Source organism: Vombatus ursinus, unplaced genomic scaffold (genome assembly GCF_900497805.2).
Source record: "Vombatus ursinus unplaced genomic scaffold, bare-nosed wombat genome assembly UNPS02014801.1, whole genome shotgun sequence".
Classification (NCBI taxonomy): domain Eukaryota; kingdom Metazoa; phylum Chordata; class Mammalia; order Diprotodontia; family Vombatidae; genus Vombatus; species Vombatus ursinus.
In genome coordinates, this window is record NW_020954579.1 from 28,080,634 (window position 1) to 28,093,681 (window position 13,048).

Sequence of the window (13,048 nt, forward strand, 5' to 3'; positions counted from 1 at the left end):
GTGTAAGCTATTATTTAAAGCTTGACACAATTCTTTATGCATAATAATAGTTTTTAATTCATTTAAGAATGAATGAATGGTCTGTCAGTTAGTACACATACTTTGGACTGTCACTAAGGGTAGACAGTGAACTGAGCCCTGAATTGAATAGGAAGAAAAGGGAAAGGAGGGAAGGGAAGGAAACATACCTTTATTATATAGCACCTAGTATGTGCCTGGCACTATGCTAATCACTTTTACAAATATTGTCTCATTTGATACATATGATAACCCTGTGAGGTGTTATTATTCTTTCCATTTTACAGTTTAGGAAATTGAGACAAGCAGATCAAATGACTTACCAGAATCACATAGCTAGTGTCTGAGGCTGGATTTGAACAAAGGTCTTCCTGACTCCGGTTCCAGTGCTCTGTCTGCTGAGCTGTTAACTTTTTCCATGGGCATAGTTTCATTTGCAAAGTTGCTCACTGCATTCAATAATTGCCAAACATCTTCCTGAAACAAAGTATCATCCTTTTAATATTAATATTTTTCCAGTGATGTTATTTGGCAAAGAATAAAAAATGTGTATTTCTTAAAGGGCAATGGAGACATGCCTGCTGGCTACATGCAGCAGCATGTAACAAACTGTGTGCTTGATGTATAAAATATATTATCATGTAAATGATGTATTACTCTACCAGGGTTTGAGTCAATGAAATAGCAAGAATGAAAAATGACGGATCACAGAAACAAAATTTAGAGTTGAATAGGACTTCAGTAGTCATCTACTCCAACACCCCAAAACTGACCATGCAGCCTCTGCATGACAGGGATACCACCATGTCCCAGGGCAGCTCATTCCGTTTTAGACTCAGCTCTAATTTTTAGAACTTCTCCTATGAAATAATCAGGCTAAATTTGCATTTTAGCAATTTCTACCCTTTGAACCTTGTTTTGTCCTTTGGGATTCAACAGAACAAGTCCAATCTTGCTTCCAGTGACAGCCCCTTGAATATTTCAATGTAACTGTTTTTCCTGAGAACGCTTTTCCACTCTTTAGTCTTCTCTTCTCTGTGCTAAACATCCCTAGTCTCTTCAGCCAGTTCTCTTAAGACATCTATCTCAAGGCTGTTCATCACCCTGGTTGCCCTCCTGGTTGTGATCTGACAAAGATAACTTATAGAAAAGACTATGACCTCTTTTTTTGTTTTTCTCTGAAAAGCTGCATAGCTCTCTTAGAACAGTTTAAAACCTCATTACCTTTTTTGGCTGCCACATCGCTGCTGATTTATTGAATTTGCTGAAACTCCTAGATTTTTTTTTTCAATCCACTTTGTAATCATGCTCTTTCCATCCTATATTTCTTAAGTTTTATACTCAAGTATACTATCTATCTCTCTCTATCTATCTATCTATACTCAAATATATGACTTTACATTTATCTTTATTGAATTTTTTCTTAATAAATTCAACCTAGTGCCTTATTTAACCTGTCAGGATCATTCTGTATCTTGACTCTGTCATTCAGTGTGTTAGCTATTCTTTTAGTTTTATGCTTTGTGCAAATTTGATGAGCATGCTATGTATGCCTTCATCTAAGGTATTAATCAACAGATCCTTGGGATTTTCCACTGGAGACCTCCTCCCAAGTTGACATTGCACCATTATTGACTATTGTTTGAGTGTGGCTATTCAACCAGTTGCAGACTCAACTGATTTTATTTTCAAGTAGTTACATATCTCTGTCTTTTCTGTGAGATGCGATTCATTTGGACCCCTTCTCTTTTCCAATCAGTATTAATTAGTTTGATATTTTACATAAATCATGTAGGGATAATTAGATAACAGTTTCTTATAGTAGGCTTTTATAATGAGCCTCAAAATTTAACGTAATGTTCATTACTTGTTTATCAGTTGTGAAGCTCACTTGTACAACCACAAGAATGCTGACAAAGATATCTCTGTCCCATTTTACTCAAATTCCATGTCCAAAAAAGCATGGGTGGAACAGCTTGATGCTGTGGAAAGTCGCCCAACTTATTTTTGTACTTCTGGACCATTCTCTCTTGTCCAACCTGAACAGGTGACCATCTTGTGACAATTTTATGACCACTTAGTGGAGATGTCCCATGCTTCACCCAACCTGTGACCCCGCTGTTGATATAGAAGTTTTGGCCCTCGAGAGCACGGTCTGTCAACCAGTGAGATTTTGTATTTTATTATGCCTCTTTTTCATATTTGGCTATCAAATCTTATAAAAACAAGGTCCTGGAAACCAGGGACATCTCAAATAGCAAGGAAGATCTGAGGTCCACTTCATTAGAAGGGACCATGGACCCTTTAATAAAGTGCCATTGGCTCAGAGCTCTGCCTCAGTGGTTTTTCTTGCAGATTGGGTAGTTATAATCCTCACACTTCCACAAGAACAGTGTGTCATACTTTATCAGATTATTTCCTAAAAATCTGGTTAAATTGTATTTGCAGCATTATCCTGATCTACAAGTGTAATAATCTTAGAAAAATGATTTTGACATGACCCAGTCTTTTTTAAAAATTTTTTTACTTATATAATATTTTATTTTTCCCCAATTATGTGTAAAAACAGTATTTAATATTTGTTTTTTCAAAGTTTGGGTTCCAAATACTCTCTCACCCCCTTCCCCCAATTGAGAAGGCAAGCAGTTTGACATAGGTTATAAATGTGTAGTCATACAAAACATATTTCCATATTAGTCATGTTGTGAAAGAAAACAGACCCCCTGCTGACAAAGAAAATGAAGAATTAAAAAAGTATACTTTGATCTGCATTCAGACTCCATCAGTTCTTTCTCTTCCATCATGAATCTTTTGGAATTGTCTTGGATCTTTGTGTTGCTGAGAGTAGCTGAGTCATTCACAGTTGATCATCATATGATATTGCTGTTACCATATACAGTATTCTTCGTGGTTCTGCTCTTTTCACTTTGCATCAGTTCATGGAAGTCTTTCCGGTTTTTTTCTGAGAGCATCTTGCTTGTCATTTATCACAGTCATATACCACAACTTATTTAGCCATTCCCCAATTGATGGACATCCCCTCAATTTTCAAATCTTTGGTACCACTAAAGGAGCTGCTGTAAATATTTTTGTACATATAGGCCCTTTCCCTTTTTGTTTGTTATCTCTTTGGGATACAGACCTAGGAGTAGTATTGCTAAATCAAAGAGTATTCAAGGTTTTATAGCTCTTTGGGCATCATTCCAAATTGCTTTCCAGAATGGTTGAATCATTAACATCTGTTTTCTCACATCCCCTCCAACATTTGTTATTTTCCTTTTCTGTCATATTAACCAATTTGATAGGTGTGGAGTGGTACCCTTGTTTTAATTTGCGTTTCTTTAATCAATAGTGATTTGGAGCATTTTTTTATATGACTCTAGAATGCTTTGATTATTTTGTCTGAAAACTGCTAGTTCATATAGTTTGACCATTTATCAATTGGGAAATATGCATTTTTATAAATTTGATCCAGTTTTCTATGTATTTGAGAATTGAGGCCTTTATCAGAGAAACTTGCTATAAAATTTTTTTCACAGTTATGATGCCAGTTCTATTTCCCTCCATCGTATTTTCCCTGCTGTTTTTCCTACTCTCTCTTTTCTTTCTTACTTTGTCCATCCTTAAAAGTGTTTTGCTTCTGACTACTGCCTTCCCTTTTATCAGCCCTAACTCCCCCACATTCCCTTTCTCTTATTCTTTTCCTCTCCTACTTTGCTGTAGGATAAGATAGATTTCTAAAACCAACTGAATGTGTAAGTAACTCACTCTTTGAGCCAATTCTGATGAGAGTAAGATTCATGTGCTATACCTTACCCCCTCCCTTTAGTCTTCCTCTCCACTGTAAAAGCTCTTTCATGCCTTTTTTATGTGAGATAATTTATCCTATTCGACCTCTCTCTTTCTTCTTCTCCCAGTGCATTCCTCTTTCTCACCCCTTAATTTTGTTTTAGATAATTAGCCCATCATCAACTCACTATTGTGCCTTCTGTCTATGTATACTCCTTCTAACCACCCTAATAATGAGAAAGTTTTTAACAGTTACAAGTATCATCTTCCCATGCAGGAATATAAACAGTGTAACTTCATTAAATCTCTTATGGTTTCTCTTTCCTTTTTCACCTTTTTTTAAAAAATTAATTTATTTTGATTTATCAACCATCACTTTCATAAGCTTTTGAGTTCCAGATTTTTCTCCCTACCTCCCTCCACAAGATGGTGTGCAATCTGATATAGGCTATACATATACATTCTTATTAACCACATTTTCACGTTAGTGATGTTGTAAGTAAGAATTAGAATCAATAGGAGGAACCACCAGAAAGAGGAAACAAAACACAACAGAAGGAAAAAAAATAGCAAATAATATGTTTCGATCTGCATTCAAACTCCGTAGTTCTTTCTTTGGATGTAGATAGCATTTTCCATCATGAGGCCTTTAGAGATGTCTTAGATCCTTGTATTGCTGCGAAGGGTTAAGTCTGTCAATATTAGTCATCGCACAACATGGCTGTTACCATGTACAACTTTCTTCTGGTTCTGCTTACTTCACTCAGCATCAGACCATATAAGTCTTTCCAGGTTTTTCTGAAGTCTGCCTGCTCATCATTTCTTATAGCACAATAGTATTCCATTACATTCATATACCACAACTTGTTCAGCCATTCCCCAGTTGATGGGCATCCTCTCAAATTTCCAATTCTTTGCCACCACAAAAAGAACTGCTATAAATATTTTTGTACATGTGGGTCTTTTTCCCATTTGTATGATCTCTTTGGGATATAGCCCTAGATGTGCTATTGCTGGATCAAAGGGTATGCTTTGAGCATAGTTCCAAATTGCTCTCCAAAGTGGTCGGATCAATTCACAACTCTACCAACAATGCATTAGTGTTCCAATTTTCCCACATCTTCTCCAACATTTATCATTTTCCTGTTTTGTCATGTTGGCCTATCTGATAGGTGTGATGTGGTACCTCCGAGTTGTTTTAGTTTGTATTTCTCTAATCATTAGTGATTTAGAACATTTTTTTAAATATGACTATAGATCCTTTGACCATTTATCAATTGGGGAATGACTTGCATTCTTATAAATTCAACTCAGTTCTCTATGTATTTTAGAAATGAGGTCCTTATCAGAGACACTGGTTGTAAAAGTTCTTTCCCAATTGGCTACTTTCCTTCTGATCTTGGTTGCATTGGCTTTGTTTGTGCAAAAACTTTTCAATTTAATGTAATCAAAATTATCCATTTTGCATTTTATAATGTTCTTTATCTCCTGTTTGGTCATGAATTCTTTTGTTCTCCATAAATCTGATAGGTAAACTATTCCTTGCTCTCCCAGTTTGCTTACAGTATCAGCCTTTATATCTAAATCATGGACCCATTTTGACTTTATTTTGGTATATGGTGTGAGATTTTGGTCTGTGCCTAGTTTCTGTCACACTCTTTTCTAATTTTTCCAGCAGTTTTTGTCAAAGTTTTTTTCACCTTTTTATGCTTCTCTTGAGTCCTGTATTTGAAAGTGAGATTTTCTCTTCGACTCTGATCTTTTCATCAGGAATGCTTGAAAGTCCTCTGTTTTATCGAATATCCATTTTTCCCCCTGAAGGATTATACTCAGTTTTTCTGGGTAGGTGATTCTTGGTTTTAATCCTAGCTCCTTTAGCCTCTGGGATATCATACTCCAAGTTGTTTGATCCTTTAATGTAGAAGCTGCTACATCTTGTGTTATCCTGACCGAGACTCCACAATATTTGAATTGTTTCTTTTTGGCTGCTTGTAATATTTTCCCTTTGGCTTAGGAGTTCTAGAATTTGTAATATTTCTGGGAGTTTTCAGTGTAGGATCTCTTTCAGGAAGTGATTAGTGGATTCTTTCAATGTCTGTTTTACCCTCTGATTCTAGAATATCAAGGCAGTTTTCCTTGATAATTTCTTGAAATATGATGTCTAGGCTCTTTTTTTGATCATAGCTTTCAGGTTGTCCAATAATTCTTAAATTATCTCTCCTTGATCTATTTTTCAGGTCAGTTGTTTTTTGAAAGAGACAGTTCACATTTTCTTCTATTTTTTTCATTTTTTGGATTTTTTTTTCTTTTTGCTTCTTGATATCTCATGGAGTCATTAGCTTCCACTTGCCCACTTCTAATTTTTAAGGAATTATTTTCTTCAGTAAGCTTTTGTACCTCCTTTTCCATTTTGCCAATTCTACTTTTTAAGGAATTCTTTTGTTCAGTGAATTTTTGTACATCCATTTGGCTGATTCTGCTTTTTAAGGCATTCTTCTCTTCATTGGATTTTTTTGTTCCTCTCTTACTAGTTGGCCTGTTTTGTTTTTTAAGGTCTTATTTTCTTCAGTATTTTTTGTGCCTCCTTTGTCAAACTTTTGACTCTTTTTTCAATGATTTTCTTGGATTACCATCATTTCTTATACCAGTTTTTCCTCAACCTTTCTTATTTGATTTTTAAATCCTTTTTGAGCTCTTCTAAGAATTCTTTTTGGGCCTAAGACCAATTCACATTTTTCTTTGAGGCTTCCATTGCCAGCCACAGCTGATTTTGAGCTTTTGTACTCTTTGTAGCTTTTTATAAGATGTTTTGTTCTTGCATTCATCTTCTATTACCACCCTTTGCTTCTAGCTTTTGTACATACTTTTTTTTTAAAAAATATGAAGCACTGCCCTGGTCTCTTTTCACAAAACTCCCCTTTTTTTCCTCCTCAAAGTTGTTTTCCTTTGTGTATTCCAAATTTCATTCTTGAATTTTTTTTTAATCTCTTCACAAATGGAGAACCTTAGTCCACATAATATTACATATCTTTCTCTGAACTTTTTGAACTATGCTTTCAGAAAATCTTGGGTGCATGTAAGACTGTATATCTAGCTTTAGTCTTCTCTATCACAAACTTTAGGAAAGTGCTTACTTTCCTTTGGCATTTCTATCACTTCCACCTCCAGCATCTGCTTACTCCTTGGCAAGAATGAGATCCCAAAGAGAAATCCCCCTTAATGTTTCTTCTTCCTTTTGAAGCATGACATTAAATAAAAACAAGTTGAGAAATTATTAGTTTTTCTGCTTTTGGGAGGGGGCAGAGAGAGAGAGAGCGAGAGACTGATTGTGCTCTAGTTAATGTCTTCTATCATTATTATATTGTTCCTCTTTTCCAAGCTTGTGATTTGTTTCCTGAACTCCCCTATTTGCTCTTTTTGTCTAGGTGGTTTGTTATTGTTTGGTGAAAAACTTCTATTTCTCCCTCCAGTGATAAACAAGCTGGGTGCAACCTTGATACCCACTTATTGTCAGAACATATAGAGGATTTATGGAAGGACAATTCTAGTGCCCAGGATGGGAAGGCATAGATAGATTGTAGTTCTTACCATTGGACAGAATACCCCACATAGATGCAATCACAGATTCATTTAATTATATGAATAAATGGGCAAAGTGCTGCTAAATTTGAAAAGAAATAACTTTAAAACCAGGCTCAGTCAAATACTTTAACTGTTAAGATTGATGATTTCATTGTTTTGGATATTGGATATTGTTTCCTCTGATTTAGATTACAATGCCTCTTAGATTTTTTTTTTAACTTTAAAAATAAATAAATATTTCATATTTATATAGGACTTTAATGTTTGTAAAATCCTTTACATGTATCATCTGGTTTGATCTGCACAGCACCTGCAAACATTTACAAAATAATTTTCGAAATATTTTAAAATTTAGAATTTAAATTTAACTTAAATTTAAATTTAATTTAAAATTAGCCTGATTGGGCTTTTTTAGGCTACATCTTTTGTTAATTGTAAAATGGATAACAAACATATTGAAATAAGTCCTTAAGTGTTCTAATTTTAACATTGCTACTACAATAAATTTCCCTGTTGCATTTGTATTAACATTCAAGTGACACCTGTCTTCCATCAAAACGTACCCTAATAAAAGCGGTCACGTGCCTTATGAAGTTTTGTTAATGTTAACTTTCCTAGGTATATTTGCATTTTTATTCTTCTCTAATTTGAGGGGTAAAGGGCTTTTGGAGAATTTGTGTTTTCTAATGAGTCTCCAAAAAATTTTAAAGTTAACTGAAATAAGTATAATTACTTCTATATGCTTTATAGGGTAATGAAAATATAAACAATTGAAAGTATTTTATAATTCTTTAGTATTTATATTTCTAAAACTATTTCTCTGTTGAAAGTCATATAGAATTGCAACTTCTGTTGGCACTTGTTGCAGTAGCTTTATGTTAATTTTAAATTAATATTATGTTAATCTTGTGGAAATGGAGGTCTACTAAGACAGAATATTGTATACTTTGACAGAGTCTTTGTATTGGATACTATGCTTGTTTTCTTTGTTATAAGGGAATTTAAATTCAAGAGTGGGTTTGGGAAATTACCGTGATGTTAGGACAGGTCATCAATAAAACATTTAAAAACTTTAGAGTCTCAGGAACTCATTGAAAATGCTGATTATGTGGGAAGAGCTTTTCTTGAGACATTTGTAGGGTATTGCTTGTTTTATCTGTTTGACCCCTGGGGACTTAAAAATTCTAGTTAAATGGGTTTCTGAAACAGTATATTCTCTCAGATTTCATGGAATTATTTTGCCTTGTTTATACTTGGTTGGTTCAGCAGGCACAACACTGAGGTGTTTTTCATTTATATTTGTTTTTGCAGAGATCTTAGCAACATCAATTGTGAGGAGCTTGGTCCACTGCCTCCTGGATGGGAAATCAGAAATACAGCAACAGGCAGAGTTTATTTTGTTGACCATAACAACAGAACAACACAATTTACAGATCCTCGGCTATCAGCTAATTTGCATTTAGTTTTAAAGTAAGTTTCAAAAGCAGTTAGTATGGGTGAAATTCTACTTCTGAAAAGGATTGAGTAGGTGATTTTGTGATTGTGTGGCTTAACTGATTTCTGTCATCTTTGAAAGTTTAATAAAAGTACAATTGTATATGTATATGGTAGTTTTAAATTCAGTATTTAAATTTAATCTTTCCCATCCATCAACAATGAATTATTCACTTTAATGTTATAAAACAGTGCCACCCTGTCTGCCATCCTTAGTGAGAAATGGATATGTAACTCAAGTAAGTATGGTATAGCTTATATTGGTGTTTCTGTTGATATAATTTGTGGGTTTCCTTTGTTGTCTCCTTTTACTTAATATGGCTCTTATTTATTTTAGCTATTCATAGAATCATAGAATCGTTTAAAGAGATTAAATTGGCCAACTAGGACAGGCTTCTACTTTTTTTTTCGTTTTTTTATTTAGAAGCTCTACTTGAGGCAGAAACAGGAAAGTATAAAACTCCCATTAATCAGCCTTTGGTCTTTGTTAGCCATTCTGCTTAAATGTTGAAGAATTGTTATAATGAATAGTCTTGATCCCAGAGACAAAAAGTCAGGGTTCTAGCTCTAGCTATCATAAATTGGTCAAGTGTTTGGGCCTCTCTTTGCTTTTTTTTTTCGTCTGTTAAGTTGCTGTACAATGATCTTGTGAAGGGGTAAAGATCAAAGAATTAATGTGTATGAAAAAATTTAAGGTAAATTATTATATAAATGCAAGGGGTGCACCTTTCAATACATTTTAATAGGTACTGATTAAGTGTCTGCTGAGCTCTAAGCACTGGGCTGACTGCTTGGGATATAAATATTAAAATGAAATCATCCCTATCCTCAGGGAGCTTATATTCTCTCAATATAAAATATGCACAAATATAAACACAAATAAATATAAAGTCAGTTTTGGGTGGAAGTCGCTAGTAGATTGGAAGAGCAGAAAAGACCTCATGTAGAAGGTGGTATTTGAGCTAATCCTTGAAAGAAACTGTATTTTCAGAGGTAGAGCGGAAGAAAGGAGTACATTCCAGTCATGGGGGATAGCTTATGCAAAGATTCAAAAAAAGATAGTGGAATGTCATGTAGGGAAACAATGTGTATGCCAGTTTCGCTAGACCCAGTGGGGTGTAATGTAAACTTTTAAAAGGTAGCCTAGGTCCAGTTTTTGTGAAGGGTTTTAAATGGAAAAGAAAGGAGTTTATATTTGATCTGCCAATGGAGTTTCTTGAATAGGGAAACAAGTGGAATCAATAAGACTTTGACTGCTTATTGGATATTTGATGTTCACTCCTTCATTCCTCTCTGGTCTTTGCTTCTGACTTTCTGGACTTTTTTCTCCACCATGCAGAAAGGAGGTGTAAGGTACTTCCCATCTCCATCAGCTTTCATTTATGTGTTGTCTTCTCCAGTATAAGCTCATTGAGGGCAGTTACTGTCTTTCTTTTTGCATGAATTTGTATTTTCAGCACTTAGCACAGTACAGTATGGCACATAGTAAGCACTTAATAAATGCTTAGTGACTTGGCTTCACATGTAGGGTGGTTGAGGATGCTTTTGAGGTTGCAAACCTCGGTTACTGGAGGGATGATGTTGCATTCTTTAGAAATGGAAAAGTCTGGAAGAGGGGTAGGTCAGTTTGAGTTGATTATGTGTCATCTAGTTTGAAATTTCCTGAAGGTAGTGGAAGACTGAGGCTAGCACTGGATATGTAGATCCAGGAGTCATCTGCATAGAGATGATCATTAAATTCATGTTAGCTGATGAGGTCATTAAAAGAGTATGGATGGGGGGCAGCTAGGTGGCGCAGTGGATAGAGCACCGTCCCTGGATTCAGGAGGACCTCAGTTCAAATCCGGCCTCAGACACATAATACTTCTAGCTGTGTGACCGTGGGCAAGTCACTTAACCCCATTGCCTAGCCAAAGGGGAAAAAAAAAAGAGAGAGAGAGAGAGTATGGAGAGAAAAAGAAGAGAGACTAGGATAGAGTTTTGGTGTACCCCCAAAGTTAGAAGATGATATGGATAATGAGCCAGCAAAGATGACTAGAGTGGTCAGACAGGTTGGAAAGAGAAGCAAGAGAACGTATTATCACAAAAACTCAGAGAGGCGAGTATTCAGAAAGAAAGTGTGGTTAACAGATGATGCTAAGAAGTCAGGAAGGATAGAGATTTTTAAAAGGCCCTTAGTTTTAATATTTAAGAAATCATTGATAATTTTGGAGAGGGTGGTTTCAGTTGAATGATAAGGTTGGAAACTAGATTACACAGGTCTTAGAGTGAGGAAGTGGACAGAAGGTAGAGAAGATGTTATATACAAGTTTGGCTGTGAAAGGAGGGAGGAAAAGATATGGCTTTAGGGCAGGGGTTCTTAACCTGGAGTCTAAGAACTTGTTAAAATTATCATTTTGATGTCTATTTCAATGTAATTACTTTTCTTTGTAATCGTATACATTTAGTTTTATGCATTTAAGGACATTATGCTGAGACAGGGTTCACAATCACCAGATTACCAAATGGGTCCATGACTTAAGAACGATTAAAATTTTAAGGGATAGTAGTATTGACTGAAAGTTTTTTGTTTTATTTTATTTTATTTTTAAAGTATTTGGAGAAACTTGGGTGTGTTTGCAGGCCACAGGAAAAGAGCTTGTAGATGGGGAGAATGAAGAAGTGAAGGAGGGATGATTGTATGGACAATCTTCTGGAGAGCATTGGAGGGGGTGTGATCAAGAATACTTCTAAGGGGCAGCTAGGTGGTGTGGTGGATAGAGTACAAGCCCTGACGTCAGGAGGACCTGAGTTCAAATCTGGCCTCAGACCAAACAATTGACACTCGCTGTGGGACCCTGGGCAAGTCACTTAACCCCAATTGCCTTAAAAAAATATACTTCTACAAGAGTTGTCCTTTGCACTTCTTTATTAGAAATATATTAAGTTTGACACAGTAGTATCAACATTGATCATTTTTGTTCCCTTCTTCCCTTCCTTCCTCTGTATATATTTTAAAGGTTTTGTTGAAGCTCTTTTCATTCTTTTTGGCATCATGATCATCATCTTCTATCTCCTGATGCGTCCCCCTCCTACATTAAAGCCCCCCTCCCCTCAAATAAGTATAGTCAAGCCAAACATATTCACACATTGGACCCTGTCTGTAAATGTATGTCTTTTATGCATCTAGTCCAGTGGTTCTCAAAAGTGTAGTCTACAGAGTCCTGAGGGTCTCCAAGACCCTTTCAGAGAGTCTTCAGAGTCAAAGCTATTTCATAATAATACCATCCACATGAATTCATTCTTACTCTCTCATGAATATACAGTAGAGTTTTCCAGAGGCTACATGACCTATGAATTAAAGATTTAGCCACAAACATGAAGATCAAATTAAATATCTCATCTGCAGATGTTGCTTTTGCCTTACAAATAGGTGAATTTCTGGATCTGCTGAGCTATTAGCTATTTGCTTGTATTCATCTGGTATCAGCACCAACTAATCATCAAAGAAGATCCTTTATGTGAATGCTTAGCAACAACACAAGAGGTGCTGAAATATTCTAAGTATTGGATAATTTTTTTAAATTTCATGGTTTATACTGGAAATGTGATAACATTTGCAATGATGGCACAAGGGCAGGGTGAGTAAAACTTCTGGTGTCTTAGCAGGAATGAAGGCAGTGGTGCCAAACTATACTTTTAGTCCTAGTATTTGTCGCCTCTGTAACACATTCAATTAAAAAAAAATACTACTTAAGAATGTCCTTGATGAAGCAATAAAACTTACTAATTTTATTAAATCTCTACTCTCATGTTCACATCTTTTCAATATTCTGCTGCATACCAAAATATATTATCTCAAGGAAAAGCACATGTACAGTTGTTTGATATGTGAGCTGAAGCAGCTGAATTTTTTTCATGGAATACCGTTTACTAAAAGAATGACTGACAAACTATGATTATTCAGACTTGGGAATTTTGAAGACAATTATCTCAAAAAAAGAACAAAATGGGCCTGTCAGACTCAAGGAAAACAACGGACAGTATCTGTTGCTAGTGATAAAATTTGAGCTTTCAAGAGAAAATTGGAATTTTTGAAAACTGGAATTTTTGAAAATTTGTCTCCACCACTGTGAACTTGACAGTTTCTCAGTACTTAAACACTTCTCTGATGAGATCAGTGTTG

The 13,048-nt window shown here is 35.3% G+C and overlaps 1 protein-coding gene across 1 annotated transcript in view; it reads left to right on the top strand.

Moving 5' to 3' along the window:
* SMURF2 (SMAD specific E3 ubiquitin protein ligase 2) overlaps positions 1 to 13,048 on the top strand; it is a 168,682-nt gene that overhangs the window by 121,013 nt on the left and 34,621 nt on the right. Inside the window, exon 10 of the mRNA XM_027873107.1 lies at positions 8,701 to 8,859. Coding sequence (XP_027728908.1) covers positions 8,701 to 8,859 — 159 coding nt within the window. The remainder of the gene's footprint in view (positions 1 to 8,700; positions 8,860 to 13,048) is intronic.